Consider the following 15772-nt stretch of genomic DNA (forward strand, 5'->3'; position numbering starts at 1 on the left):
ATTATCATTTGGCAGCTCTGGAGGAAGCCCAGGACATTTGTACCTACCTGACGCCGCTGCAGCGTCTGTTTGAGGAAGTGGAAAACATGGAGTTCCCTGATGTCAAAGGTCAAATTAAAGCTCTTATGCACATGGTGTGCCTGGTGTGGGCCAACTCCAGATACTACAACACACCAGGACGCCTCATCGTCCTGCTGCAGGAGACCTGCAACCTCCTCATACAGCAGGTTGGCTCAGATTCTCTCATTATTAATTTTATTTTTATTGTTTTTTTTACAACGCAGGATTCTGGGCAAAGTTTAGTAATATCTTTCTAGGCAATTTTTTTTTGCTTTTTCTTCATCGTGAAATCTCTCACTGTTCCATAGGAGGTGCATTCTAAGGTTTTTGTTGATTTGTTGTGGCCCTTTTTTTTGGGGGGGGGAGGGGGATAAAATTTCTCCCCAAATAATAACAGCTTCAGAAATCCTCTCAGAGGAAGGTCCTGTCAGTCACCAGGGCAAGATGGGGGGGGGATAAAAAAAAGCTCAGCAGGCCCAGGGCAGAACTGAGCTGCAGGTTGATTTATCTCCTGTGGAAAATAAGCACAGCGAACACAGAGGTTTGAGTTTAGAAAACAGCCGGTGTTCTGATGTGTAAAAAAAAAACAAAAAAAAACTCCCTGTTTATTGTGTCAGTTTGGAATATTTGCATTATTCATCCCAGAGGCCATGTTTACCCCATGAGCAGAATATAAAGTGAACTGATAAATACATTACATCTAAGTTTTGACATGGAGCTCTACTGAACAACACAGCCTTATGATCGCAATAATAAAAAACAATACAATGAAAAGTAACAAATCAACCGGGGAGAGACTTATACAGTGCCAGGCAAAATTATTCACACCCTTGGAAAGTTTCTAAACTTAAAGCCCAAAGTGTTTTAGTGGGATTTTAACAGAGAAATTGTGCAGAGATCCTCAACTTAGGTGGGTTAAACCCGTCGACAGGACAACTGTTAGCTGTGTAGTCCACAAACTTGGCCTTCAGGGGAATCTTGTTTTAAGATCGGCTGAGGCAAATCTATGGCCAACGGCAAACATTATGGAAAATAAGGTCAGATGAGACCAAATTTTGAGTTTTTGCTTTACAGTTTTCATCTGTTGGTTTATTTTTCTGTCAGGAGTACCTCCAAATTATTCATGGACTACTCACCTATTCATGAATTTTTTGCATCAACTTTATTTCAAATATATATTTATATGTTTTTAAAATGCAGATTGGGGAGCTTTTGTGCAATGCTACTTGATAATACGCTACTGGCTGGTGTTTGAGAAGCAGCCAATCGAGGAGTGCCATTTATTTTCCTTGGCAGTGATTGGCTGCAGGAAAGAGGAGCGATAAGGAAGACGGTGGATGTTAGCCTTTAGTTGTAAGACAATTTCCACTGTTTATGCATATTAGGGTATATTAATATGAAATATTAAAAACTTAGTTATAAGCATATTGATTCTTATAGATATAAAACAAAATGTTTAATATCCAAGTGTAGACTTATAGCAGTAAAGACCTGGAAAAAGTTTAGACTTGAGTTTACTATAAAATGAACATCATGTATCATTTTACTATGATTATTACTCAGTACTTGTGACTGTAAGACTTTCACACAAACACCCAATAAAATACACTGAACTATGCTACTGAACAGGTAGGAAATATGTGAAAATGTGCAAAGGGTTTCGTAAACCAGCACATTTGTTTTCCGTCAAAGTTTGATCAGTTGTGGCATTGCTGCAGGAAACTCGGGGTGGGAGGTAAAAAAACAAAACACTTCCTGCTTTCTTTGCAGAAAACCCTGCAGTTAGATGTGAGCATTTCATCTTAGATCTGTAATCCTTTTCAACTGATAGAGCAGAAGGTTTCCACAGTCTGCCATGAGACTGCACGGCTCAAACAGCTGAAGATTTGTTTCAACCCTCTGCTCTCCAAATGCCAAAGTCACGCGGAGTTTGTCGTCGCAGGAGGTTCTGAGCTCAGTCTCAGTGCTGACAGAGTATCTACATGAAGAAGCATTATGGTTGCTTCTTCATGTAAACTCATCTAAACTCACCGATCGGATCAACGGATTTGAACACTGTCAGACTGCGCTTAATCTTAGGCAGTCCTCGGAAAATGTGGTTTTATTTCTAAATCTAAAAAACAAACATTATGAAACCTCCATGATTGTAGATGTTGAGCCTCATGTTGTTTGACGATCAGTAACATGCACAAACATTTTGGGTGGCAGGTGTTTAAGCGGGGAAAAAAAAGAGCACCTTGTGTGGCACATGGAGCCCCGGCTGCCTTAGTTGTGAGATTATCTCACAGTCACAGCTAGAACATCATGTGTGTATACGTAGTTCACATCGAACTACGTAATGGTCCAAGATGTTATAATCATCTTGGACCATAACAGTAATTCAGTTGTTCAGTTAATTCGGTAATTCAGTTAAGAGAACACTTAAAACTAGAACATTTCTGAAGAAATTTAAATGGGGCCTGCCAAAGTGTGTAACTCAGCATTCTGATGCTAAAAATGAAGTAAGGTAGAATATACTCAATAGCACGTGGAGAGTCACAAGCATGTTGAGTAACATGAACTTACTCCACTAAGTATGTTAAAATTGGTGTATAAGCTAAATTTAAACGAAATGTTAATGTTAGCCTAAATGCAACCAGTGACATGTGGGGCATCACTAGCATGTTGTCTTACATTGACTTCCTCCATTCAGTGTATTAAACATGGCTAATAAATGAAATAATAGCTAAAAAGCTTATTTTAAAGAAAAGACTACTGCTAGACTGCTAGTGAGAGTCAGTGCACTGCTAATGTTTGTGCTAATATTAATGCACTGCCTTCTGATTTCTACTTGTGCGAAAGTCAAAGTCAGCTTCGTGGCACTTCGTTACCAGAAAACGCTCTCATCTCTTAGCAACAGATAAACAAGAAATATTGTTATTGTTCAAAAAACATAAGATTTCTTCTGCTCTTTTAAATACTACTTATCTTACACCACTTACTACTTAAGAAGAATTGAGCATTTTGGTGAATTTGGCAGAAAAGTGAAAAGCTTTTTTTTGTCATTGGTGGTAAATATATTATAAAACAGACATTCATCACAAGAGTAAAAATCGGATGTTTGCTTTGTGGCAGTTAGCCACCAGAAAAAAAAACACGCTCATCTCTTAACACCAAATTAATAAGTAATATTTTTGTTTAAAGAACATAAGGTTTTTTGAAATACTGCATAGACACAAAAAATTTACAGTTTGTAAATTTTGCAAAAGTAAAAATCAGATGTTTACTTCGTGGCACTTCCGTTACCAGAAAACGAGCTCATCTCTTAGCAACAGATAAACAACAAATATTGCTATTGTTCATAAAACATAAGATTTCTTCTGCTCTTTTGAAATACTACTTATACTACTTAACAAGAATTGTGCATTTGGTGAATTTTGCAAAAAAATGAAAATGTTTTTGTTTTTTTGTCACTGGTGGTAAATATATTATAAAAGTAAAAATCTGTTTTATACTTCGTGGCAGTTCGTTATCTGAAAAAAAAGACACTCATCTCTTAACACCAAATTAATAACTAATATTATTGTTTATAAAACAGAAGCTCTTTTGAAATACTGTTTATTTGAAATTTACAGTTTTAAACTTTACGCAAGAAAAATCTGATGTTTACTTCGTGGCACTGCCATTACCAGAAAACATGCTTATCTCTTAGCAACAGATTAAGTACAAATACTGTTATTGTTAAAAAAAAGTTATTTTGAAATACTATTTATCTTACACTACCGAGAAAGAGTCACACGCTGTTAGACAAAGGGCCCATAGTAAAGAGTTACATTTTTGATTCTGTTAGACACCAAGCATATTTCTCACGAGAAACAGAAACTTATCAGGCCACAGAGACATGGTGTGATTTCAGGGAGTGTCTTCAGTTCATATAATCAGCTGCCCTCCTCTTTCTCCTCAGACGCTGCACAGACTTTTTTAGAAACTCTTCTCGGATGTAATGGTAAAGCGTCTCCTTTCAGCGCTGAAAGTTAATAAAATAAGTAAAGTCTGAATGCTTTCCTTGGCTGATTTTATGCTCCGTGTGTCAATACAAATTATGATTCATCGATTGAGACTCTCGTTCTCAACACTACTTAACAAGAATTGCACATTTGGTGAATTTGGCAGAAAAGTGGAAAAAAAAAGAAATTGTCATGGTGGTAAATGTATTACATAAGTAAAAATTTGATTTATACTTCGTGATAGTTCACTACCAGAAAAAAAAACGCTCATCTCTTAACGCCAAATTAATAACTAATATCATTGTAAATAAAACAAGCTCATTTGAAATACTGCTTACCTGCTTTGACAAAAGAAATTTACAGGTAAATTTTGCAAAAGTAAGAATTAGATGTTTACTTCGTGGCACTTCCGTTACCAGAAAACGAGCTCATCTCTTAGCAACAGATTAACAACAAATATTGTTATTGTTCAAAAAGCATAAACATTTTAGCCTTGCTTTACAACTGACCTGAGAGAAATATTGAGGCTTTTATTTTGATATTTTCAGTAAGCAGCTTCATTTTAAAAGTCCTCACTAATCCCTTGTGTAACAGTGGTTGAATTAAACCAGCAAATACCTGCTGTGAAAAATGTGAAGACTTTTATTTTGTTGGGTATGCGTTGCTGTTATTTTGACAGTCCAAAGTGGTTAACAAGAATTGTGCATTTGGTGAATTTTGCAGAATTTTGCAGTTTATGGGCATCGAGTTTCATGAGTCACATGGAACTTAATTCCTTTGCTCTGCTGCCATTTTGTTTGTAGTAGCTAACTGGAAGCTCCGCCCTCCTCTGTAGGAACTGAGCATTCCACCATCTTTGTAGTTCTCTACATCTCTGCTCGCCTCAGTGTAACTGACACAAAACATGGCAGTTATAATTTGTTTTGATTTGAATTTGGCTAATTTTCCGCTAATTACGTCGCCATGGTTACTCAAAATGCCAACAAAAGTAATAACACCCATCATGGGATAGAGCCACACTATTTGAGATATATATATATATATATATATATATATATATATATATATATATATTATATATATATAGTTTTACTTGTATTTGCTTGGATATTTGTATGGGAGTAGCTTGTAGCTTGTCAACAAAATAAGAAATTTCCCATTGGGGATCAATAAATCAGTATATTCTGATTCTTATTATGTGATTATGACATTATGGCACATTCTGTTGTAAAATGTAAGGAGATTATAATGGACCACCTACAGGGGGAGCATAGATGCAAACGTAAGCTCTTTCAGAGACAATGGCTTTAGAACAGGGGTCCCCATACTACGGCCCGCGGGCCGGATCCGGCCCGCCTCCTCATTTGGTCCGGCCCCCTGAACAATACCGGATCCGGCCCGCCTCCTCATTTGGTCCGGCCCCCTGAACAATACCAGAGAGCATTTAGTGTTTTTTTTTCATATATATGTGGATTTTTCTTCAACCACCAGGAGGGCTCTTGAGCAGATATGAAACTTAGTTTTCCTCAATGGAATATATACTAGTCAGTACCAGTCACCGTTTCTCTCACGTTTTTTTTCCATTTGCATTCTGGGTAAAAATCTATCTACAAACGCTAATATGTCGTCGGCAGTAATCCGGTCCCCTCCCGGTCCACTCTCCCCCCCCTCCCACGTCCACAGTTTCACTGTCTCCCCCCAACCCCACCCAATCCCCCCCCCCAATCCCCCCCGTCACAAAACTTTTCTAAGGTTTCTTTCTCGAAAAACTAAGACCGGCCCCCAGCCAGAAATGGGAACAGTCATGTGGCCCTCGCAGGAAAAAGTTTGGGGACCCCTGCTTTAGAAGAAACTCAAGAGTTTTTCACATCTGATAAAAATAGTAGGTAGAGTTTCCATCAACCATGAAGAATGAGGGGGGTAAAAACTTTCATCTGGTAATGACACCAACCACAATCTAACTGTGTTCCAGTTTTGGTTTAAAACAGGAGTGTCCAACTTTTTACAGGACACTTTAGGATCATGAATGTCCTCAGAAGGCCGATTGTGGCAATTGAAATTTGAAAGTTCAGCGAGTAGACATAATCACACTACTTCAGCCCATCCAGCTGTTACTACAGCAAATGTACTGTGGATCACAAGCCTAGCAAAGCCAAGCTAACATGTTATTGATCTCCAACAATCAGGCCAGGGTGTATCTAGTTCCAGAGGAGGTTCTGACAGGAGAACCCGCCGAGAGTCTTGTGAGGGTCCAGACGAGCCTGGAGGTCCTGCGGCTCTTCAGGAGCACCTATGAGGACCACAGGGCCAACCTGAGGAAGTACCAGAAGAATGGTATCATGGTTAGGCCTTGGGATTTTTCCCCAATGCTGGTTTTCTCAAGGTTGGATCAATTTATCAGCACACTGGAAAATATAAAGGTAAACATGGGAGGGCTTTCACAGATAAAAAAGCAGCAAAATCTTTGTTTCTGGAACTTATTTGACGACTGAGATCCCGATGTTGTGTTTGATTGTGACGTGCTTCCCTATGTTGTTTCATCACAGGATGTCCTGTCAACGTATTTGGACCTGATGAAGCTTGAGAAACTGGAGATTGGAGGCATCCGAGGAAGAGCTCTTAGCCTTCAGATCCAGTTGCTCTATCAAGAGTTCCTGGACTCCTACAGGGTCTTCACAGAAAAGCCGTATGACTGCTTAGACGCCACCAACACGGTATGTATCACAGCTATGGATTGTGGTGCTCTTTCGATGAGGGTTGTGTATCCGTAGCAACTCTATGGTCAACTTATTTATTTGAGAACAGCAAGGCTTCTCCAGAATAACCTACCGCCACAGCTGCCTGGTCACTCGGCTTTTTGCTAAACAAGTCGTGTTCCTGCCAAACCCCTTGCTCTCTATCCCCCACCCCCTCTATTTTAAATGCCAAGTAAGTTGCAGATTTTCCTCTCTTCACATCGGGACAAGGCAATTTATTTTGCTTGTAAGGAGCAGTCAGTCTTAGCCGAATAACTTTGGGAGTCAGTCAGACGTAAAAAGCAATATGCTATGCTGGCTTTGGGTTACATCGGCCCCGCGGTGTGATGCTGTGGCCACCGTTCCCGCTGAGCAGTTTGCCTTGCAGGAATTCGAAGGAGATGTGAGGGACTTTAAGCTGAAGGTGGATGACGCAGATCGCCGCCTAGGGGCAATCTTCTGTCAGGCTTTTGATGACGCCTCAGGACTGGAGCACACCTTTAAGGTCTCGTAGCACAATCTCCCTTCCGTACGTGAACAAATCCGTGGGCACACGCCTATGTAAAGATTTCAATCTCTCTCTTTTTTTTTTTTTTCTTTTTTAATTTCTCTGACTTTTCAGGTCCTGGAAATGTTTGGCGGCCTGACAGAGCGTCCGCTGATCGCCGTCGATGTCGTGGGAAAATATCCCCTCCTTTTGTCCCTGTTTGACAAAGAGCTAGACTCCTGTAAACAGCTTTACAACAAACAGATGAAAGCCATGAAGGAGCTGGGTGAGATTCAAAGCGATATCTGTAATAACATTAGATCTTTACCTCAGTTTATGAGATGAGGCTTAGGAAAAGACTCAAAGCCTTACTTTATGCTTCAGAGCAATTTGTGTGTTTTGGTGAGCTGGCTTTTAATGTTTGAATAGGAAGGGCGTCTTTGATGCAACTTCCTTACAAGCCTCCATCAGAAAGAAAGGGGGGAAAAAAGCTGAATAATAGTTAAGGAAATAATTTTGTGCTCAGTGAACAGTGAGGTCCACTGGAACGCTTCAAGGACACCCTGAAATTTATGAAACTTTGAATAGTCTTGACATTAAAACTTATTAATTTAGAAGAACACAATCACCGGAAACTTGCTGACTTCGCAAGTCTTGAACGCAGCACCCCCCCCTTGTCAAAGCGCATTTCGAAGCCTCCCTCGTATCACGCTATGTGACTGGACTGCTTGACTGCGTGGAAATGATTCTCATTCGCCACGTTCAGGTTGTTCCGCTTCTTTCCCCTAAAGAACAGTTATGCCGTCTAAAGAGGAAAACGGCGCCTCTCGTAATCTGGGGAAGAAAGTTTAGTCAGGCAGGTTCTGTGAAATGGAAGTTGGACTGTAAAGAAACTTGACAAAAATACAAATTTGACACAGATTTCTTCATCTGGAGTTTTGGTTGCTTTTACATGGAAGATTTTCTGCCACCGTTAGATATCATAGAACCTGACAGGGCGACATATACTAAAAGCAAAACAGAGATGTTGCAATAAGAAATCTGCAGAGAAGAGTGGACCAGAATCAGCAATGATGGAAAAATGTATTGCCAATTATTTCAAATGTTATTTTCTGCCTTAGGTGTTCAAACCAATTATCAGATTTAGGGTTACCAATTAAATCTGTCTAGAACTTATTTAACATATGTACACTGACACCCCAGAAGGGTATAACAACTTAGTAAGAACATTAAGCAACATTTTGAAGACCAGGACATTTTTAGCTAATATTTATTAGCTACACATTGCATGAAAACTCCATGTCTGTGTAATTCTGTGCAATGTTTGTCCTCCTCAGGCTCAGCACCAACCAATAAGAACATGCCAGAGGTATCTGGAGGGTTGAGATGGGCTCACGAGCTGCAGCAGCGCATCCGGGTCCCCTTCACCAAACTGAGGCTCCTCTTCCCCTCGTGAGTTGCTCCTCAACATAGATGAATAAAACAACAACAAAAAAATCAAACTTGATGTTTTCCCTCTTTTCTGAGGGTCTCAGAATGAAGTCACCACTTTTAAAAGCCTCTTAAAAAGTGCTGTAATAAATCGACATGAACTTTATTGTAAACTTTCATCAGGTGCTTGGAGTCTGCGGAAGGAGCCAGGGTTATCCAGAATTATGAGGAGATGACGCAACTGTTGGACAGGTGTGTGTGTGTGTGTGTGTGTGGGCATTATCTCATCTTACAGTGTGTGTCATCATATATGTGTCACTGAATAAAACAACAGGACAGAAAGGGTGAGCAGGAAGACTTCGCTTTACTTGCTCTGTAAGTTAACAGTAGAAAAAAAGAAGAAGCTTAAAACAGGAAGCGTGTTTGTTAAATAATAACCGTTAATGACATTTTCCTTCCCCTACATGATGCTGTGTTTTTTTTGTTTTTTGTAAAGTGAGCATTTGTAATTTTGTTAGTTTACTGCCTAGCATTCATGAAGCGGTCTCTTGTGGATCAGCGTGTCGGCATGCAGTTCTGGCCATGATTTATGTTCTCATTACTTCGGTGCTGCTCTGCAGATCATTCCGCAGGACTCCCATAATCCCATATGCACTGTCGCTGCTCGCTGATGCCAAGTGAGCAATGGACTCATACAACACACACACACGCACACACACACACACACACACACACACAAATAAACCTTCCTGTGGTCAATGAAAAAAAAAGTGTTCATTTAGTATGACATGTTTTGTGTTAGTAAACATCCGAGGGAATATTTCAACACATCCTATGAATATATCTAGCCTTTCTGTTTCTTTTTTTGCTGCTTTCGCCGGGTGAGTTAAATATCATATTAGAATCAAAACTAATTTAACGTTAGCCGCGACACGGAATGGTTTCTTTATCTTTCGCATTTCCAAACAGGCGCAGGGTGAAGCCCAATGTTCTGTTTTTGCTCTCCGAACTGATAAAAATCACCCAGAAGTGTCTTATTGGCAGCCATGATAAGAGATTAAAAAGTATTTAAAAGTTTAGCGAGCCTTTATGTTTTTCTTCATAAGCTCCCTGACTGGAATATTCCTCGTGGAAACACTTTTTTGATGCATCTTTTTTCGTACAAGGAGTTATTTTTTTATGTTCTTTGCTAAGAGGTTGCAGTTCAGCCCGGAGTTATTCATACTCCTATTAGATTTAGGTTTTAAAGCAATCATTTATTTCGTTTTTCTGACTATTAGTAGTATTAATGTTTTGGAATCCGACAGAATCTGTGAAGAAAGTCAGAAATCGATTTGACCGTCCAATCGTGGAATTGCAACTCGTAACCGAAGATAAATCCTTGGAACAGCAGGTGAAACGTGCAAAAAACCTGTCAGCAAATATGAGGATTTGACTGCTGTGTGTTTTCGGAAACCATTTGGAAATGTTTAGGTGTTAGCGTAAATGACGCACTCTCTGTCGGGTGTTATTTTCTGAGAGATTCACGTCTTGTTTCCTGTCAGATACAAACTTCTTGGATGACTGAATATAAGTTTGACAGAGGTTTTAATTTCCAATAATGACAGGTTATCTACCAGAAATGGAACATTGAGAGCAAAACAGCTGCTGGGAGGAAGGACCTGCCATAATTACATTTTGAATAATAGTTTTGTTTTTTTTTTGTAATGTTTACTAAACTTTTAATAAACTTTTAATAAAACTTAGCGCAGATTAAAAGCTCTTCACTAATGACGTTCAGTAGTAGTGATGATGATGATGATGATGATGGTCCTCCATGTTTCAGACATGTTTCTGCTCCAGGACAGCAGAATGAAACGACTGCATTACCTCCCCGGCATCATGCCATCAGTTCCTGCAGAAGCCTCTTATCCAGCCATTCGTTTAAATTAGCCGTGTGCCAACAGAGACCAGTGTTTTAAACCGTCTCTCCTTGTAGATGCAGATTAATTCATGCAGAGCGGTACCTGTCAGTGAGGCCAAAATGAACCCACACATATTGTAGCTGTAAACGAGGACTGATTACCGTAACTGGAACATCTGTTTTGTCCGTATAGAGCTCGGTATTGTAGCAGTACAGATCAATGTACACTTCAGAGGAACAGAGAAGTTTCTTCTCCCATTGGCTGCAAGAACAAAATCAAATCATCCAGCCCTGGTTTGGGGCTTCGTGCTCTTTGTTGTTGATGCATATTCTGAGCAGAACTTTTTTTTTTTGTCTTTTGAAGTGTCTGCAACAGCAGCAGAGACTTACGGATGAATTCTGCAATTGATTTCTTGTCAAGTAGGACAGATTCTGGCTAGAAAGTACATTGTTCTTGTTCTTACTAGAGTAGAGAGCAAGTCCTTATGTTCTTGGAGAGAAGGTATTGACCTCAATTCAGGTTTTTTTTGTGCTATTATTATTAGTGTTTATTGTAAATTTATTCAGGTTTGCTCAGGGCTGAAACGATTAATCGGACGAATGGTGATGAATCGATTATTAAAATAGTCGTCAGTCATTTAGTAATTGATTAATCGGTAACTGGTCACCTCAAAAATGGAGTATGTTGAGAGAACAACATATTCAGAGCAGAAATTAAGTCAAAAATAAACATACATTTCTCATTTAAGATACAAACACGTTTATTTGTAAGCATATTTTACCCTAAACTCCTCAAGTGGTCTAGTCAAAGCATTCAAATGAATGCTGTATTTTTGCACATTAGCGGAAATAAAAAAAGTATTTTTCTTGCTTACAGAAGGAATTGAATTATTTGTTTATTTGCATATTTTAATGTATTTCTAATAGTCAGTTAGTATAAAAAAAGGCTTAAGTGGTTAAATGAAAAGTGTGTAGAACATTGCGATTTTTAAAAATCTGATTTATCAATTAATCACAAAGAATAATCGATTACTAAAATGATCATCATAAGTTAACTGTTTTTAGGATTTTATATGCTCACCCAGAGACTTGACCTTCATCAACTCATTAGTTATGGAGTCGCTGCTATTGTGCCTCATGTGATAGGAAGTTTTTTTTTAAAAAAAGGTCAGTTCATGTTTTTTCTTCATTGTCTTCTTAAAGTATTCATGTATAAAGTTTATGCCATCACTAATGTACAATTTATGCCCAGTTTGTTGCAGAAATAGAAGATGCAATCTTTTGACATTGTACTTCTTTTCCTTTAATTTCTTACTAAACAGTTTTTACCAAGATTAGGGGAAAAAAAATTTCTTCAGCATCTACATTCTAAACTACCTGGATTTGTCAGCTTGTTTAGGGTTTTATTTAGTAAAAGAACGATTGGTTCTAAAAGAACCATTTGGCTCTTAAATTTAGGCTTTAGCCCAAAAGGCTATTCGTAGATAACTAGCTATCAGCAGCTTCCCTGTGCAACCAAAAATGGACTGTATTTTAATGCTTAATTTAAAAGTAAATTATGAATACAGATTTGATAACAGAAAGTTGAATTCATGCTCAACTTTTTGTTTGTAACATTTTAAGGCAATCTGCCCGTCCTCAGTTTACCAAAAGTTATCTTTTTGTTTTTTTTTTTTTTTTTTACAAAAATGCACAAATGTGTGCGCCAATAGTCCTGGATTTAAAGGCAGATCTGCTTCAAAAATCCCTTTGCTAAGCATTTTTCTTTGATAACGGAGTTTACCCACATTTATCTGGATGCTTTTATATTCATGTACATTTGTGTAATTCACAGATTGTGCAGAAGAAATATGTTCTGCCAGAAGAACAGGTCAGGAACGATACAGACAATTGAAAGGGAATGTAATTGATATTACGTTGTGTTGTTTGTTGTTTAAAGCTTTTGTTTTGGTCTTATGTTCTAACAGACGCTTTATATTTATGTAGTTCATTGAACAAATACCATAGTGCGCTCTGACCCAAACAACGATGCCGTACCACAATAGTACAAATCAAACGTTTTTTTAAGTTTCATTGATGACGTGGAAGTTACCCAGATGAAAACAGGGAAATGTATTTCACCTCTGATATGCCCTTACATTATGAATATTCCTATTGGTGTAAAATGTTTTCAAAACTAATTGACAAAAAAATAAATACTGCAACTAGGGGACGCACCGATCCCCTTTCTTCACTACCGAAGCCGATGTCTGAGGTTTAGTACGGACACAGAAAAGCACCACTGAATTGGCTTAAAATGTTTTTCCTTTAATACACAGGCATAAAGGTACTGAATTACTAATCTATTTGATATCTCTGCACCGGTGCAGAGATATCATAAAACATAAATACACCAATAGCTTCACAAGTTTGTTCAAACATGTGAAAACAACACAACTTTAATTTGTTCAGTCAGTGCAATGAGAAGTAGAGCAACCAATGTAAAAATAATAATAATAATAAAGAAACTGAACCAGATAAAAAGAATAGGTTCACTACTCTGCTCAAAACTGCGATTTTAAAGAAAATCCAAAATGTTTTTAGCTAAACTTAAAATTCTGGGGCGGGGGGGGGGAGTAATGAGTTACACATTCTCAAAATGTAGTGTGTGATATAAGTCCTTGTGCTTCTACACTACCCAGATCGAAGGTGCTGCTTCTTTGGCGCTTCACAAGCTTACAATTACTCCTTCACTCCGTGTCCCCCAGAACGGAGTAATGGGATGATGAACACGGCGAGTTCTTTGCCCACAATTTACTCCCCGTCAGAAATTAGAGCCCTTCTTCCTCGGTAATAATCGTCTCAGCTGCCTCCGATGAATGCCACTATTATTATTATACATATTCTGTTTAGGAGCAGGACTGGCATCCTCACTCATTTACCCCCGCAGACGAAATGCGGTGTGATTTATGGCCGTGACCGAGGCATTTGATTGCCTCTGTGTCTGCGGTGCCACTATCAGGAAATGAAGCTCACAGCAGAGATTCAATAAGGCGCACGCGGCGCGCGGCCGACCGAGTCCTCATCATAAATGTGGCTATTTACAGATTGATATAGACGTAGAGAGCCCTGACATCTTGTCTGTTTGCCGCCTCTCGCAGATGAATCAGCGTTTATCCCCATATTACACCCCACACTCCACACACACACCTAACACTCCCTCTGCCCTTTATTGTCTGCTAGACGCGGACAGGCGGATCACGCCCCTCGTTCTATTTACAACCTCCGAGGGTTGACAAAACGCCTCAATCATACGCCTTTTAGCTGCTTGTTTCGTCGCTTATGCTAATTTCCACGGGGGCCCCGTGTACTCATCTGCCGCTGTGGAAATTAAAGCCGAGCTCTTTAAGTGGGAATGTGAAGCATTGTGGATGCTAACGTTGCAGATTGTTTTTTTTTTGGTTTTTTTGCCGTCTAGAGGAACTCGTGCCCGATAGTGATCACAGCTCGTTCTCTCTGTGTTTGGTATTCCAGATACTCGGCCGGCGCGTACATGACGTGGACGGAGGCCGTGGGCGAGAGCTCGCAGCACAGCCTCAGCTCGCCGTTAATCAGCCGAGACTTGGACACTCATCTGATCTCTGTCAATTTCAACCCGCAGGTTCTTATGCTAACCTCACACGCCGTTGAGAATGAGCTCGGGCCGTGATGACGCTCTTATTTATGGCATGACCTTGAGCAGGAATAGGAAAAGGTTTCACAGGATTTACACAAGCAGGCAAAATAAAGATGTGTGGTGTGATTTTGCTGCTTTTATTTAAGGGAAAGAAGCAATAATTATTCCTGATTCCTGAAGTACTATAGTGTATGTTGCAATTCTGTTGGCAATACAATAAGCAGGCATTTCTACATTAACTGTAGAACGAGTTGCATAACCTTATTTCCCCCCACAGGCTGCTTCAGGTCAATTAGGATAACAAAAATATTTTTTTTTACTTTCCAAAAATCCTAAAATATTTAGAGACTTTTTCTGGAGATGATTTGATTAGTTTCCTTAAAGCTGGAGTATGTACATTTTATTAAAGAAAAATGTATGTACCGCGCCTGGTCAAAAACAACCAATCAGAGCCAGGAGGAGGGTCTTGGCGCTGCCAATCAGCGTCGTGTACTCGTTGCTAAATGTTCTAACGGCGGCGACACAACTTCCTGTTACAGGAAACAGGGGAGAGTTATTAATGTACATGAGCGGATTCTTACAGATAAGACCCTCCTCCTGACTGTGACAGTTTTTTTTTTTCCTGACTGAGCTGTGGATTTCTATAGCTTGTGGATTATTATTTTTTTTTGTCAGGCAACACCCCAAACATGACAGACAAATCTGGGAAAAGGATAAATTGTGGTTCAGCTTTGATCATAATTGTATGAAGCCTGGAAGTGCGAGCTCCTCTGCACGTACGAAAACCAGCATTCATTCATTTAGTAAGACTGAGTCATTAATTACTTTCAAAATGTGTCCTTTGCTGACGTGCTGAAAAGCCACTCAGCCGGAAAGAAGCCACAGCTCCAAACAGAGAATACAAACCAACTGACAGAGTCCAAGTCCAATCAGGGACTTAATCTTTTGTCCATTATGATCCTCATTACTTTTGGAGTAAAAAGCAGGCCTGAGAACACCCTTCCAGCAGAGTAATAGGGTTGGCAGGTTCCGGTTGTGCATGTGTTGAATCTACATTTCAAGATATCAACTAGGAAGCAAACGCTTGGGCACAAGTGGGCCCTGCAAACGGACAGGGAATTTAATCACACCACCCAAATTAGCTGCAAAGTGGCATAAGGGAAAGTAATGTTTCAGGAAAAAGACCTGACCTCAGTCAGATAATTGGTGAGCAGAGCTGAAGAGATGTGTGTGAAGAAGCAGCCTAGAGATTCGACTCAGTCCTGACTGCTTCTGTCCAGGACAGGACCGGGCCGAAGCGTTTGTTGCTGGGCTTCAACCTCGACTGTTTTGGACTCTTTTTGTTTCTTCCTAGCTGGCAGCCGTGCTCAGAGAAGTGAAGTACTTGATGCGTCGACCAACTGAGGCCATACCGGAGGCTGCCGTTCAGCTCTACGCGGCCAGGGAGCGGCTGTGGCAGTACGTGGCCAACCTGGAGCTCGCTGCAGTCCGATACAACAAGGTCAGGAAGGATGA

General features: G+C 39.7%; 1 protein-coding gene across 1 annotated transcript in view; it reads left to right on the forward strand.

The window, feature by feature from the left end:
* Nucleotides 1-15772, forward strand: part of dnah9 (dynein, axonemal, heavy chain 9) — a 166605-nt gene that overhangs the window by 3492 nt on the left and 147341 nt on the right. Inside the window, exons 5-13 of the mRNA XM_088000949.1 lie at nucleotides 16-227; nucleotides 6233-6466; nucleotides 6593-6760; nucleotides 7170-7286; nucleotides 7404-7554; nucleotides 8606-8720; nucleotides 8883-8951; nucleotides 14116-14242; nucleotides 15612-15758. Coding sequence (XP_087857075.1) covers nucleotides 16-227; nucleotides 6233-6466; nucleotides 6593-6760; nucleotides 7170-7286; nucleotides 7404-7554; nucleotides 8606-8720; nucleotides 8883-8951; nucleotides 14116-14242; nucleotides 15612-15758 — 1340 coding nt within the window. The remainder of the gene's footprint in view (nucleotides 1-15; nucleotides 228-6232; nucleotides 6467-6592; nucleotides 6761-7169; nucleotides 7287-7403; nucleotides 7555-8605; nucleotides 8721-8882; nucleotides 8952-14115; nucleotides 14243-15611; nucleotides 15759-15772) is intronic.

This window comes from Poecilia mexicana, unplaced genomic scaffold (genome assembly GCF_051168715.1).
Source record: "Poecilia mexicana isolate PSO_F unplaced genomic scaffold, ASM5116871v1 scaffold_19, whole genome shotgun sequence".
Taxonomy (NCBI): domain Eukaryota; kingdom Metazoa; phylum Chordata; class Actinopteri; order Cyprinodontiformes; family Poeciliidae; genus Poecilia; species Poecilia mexicana.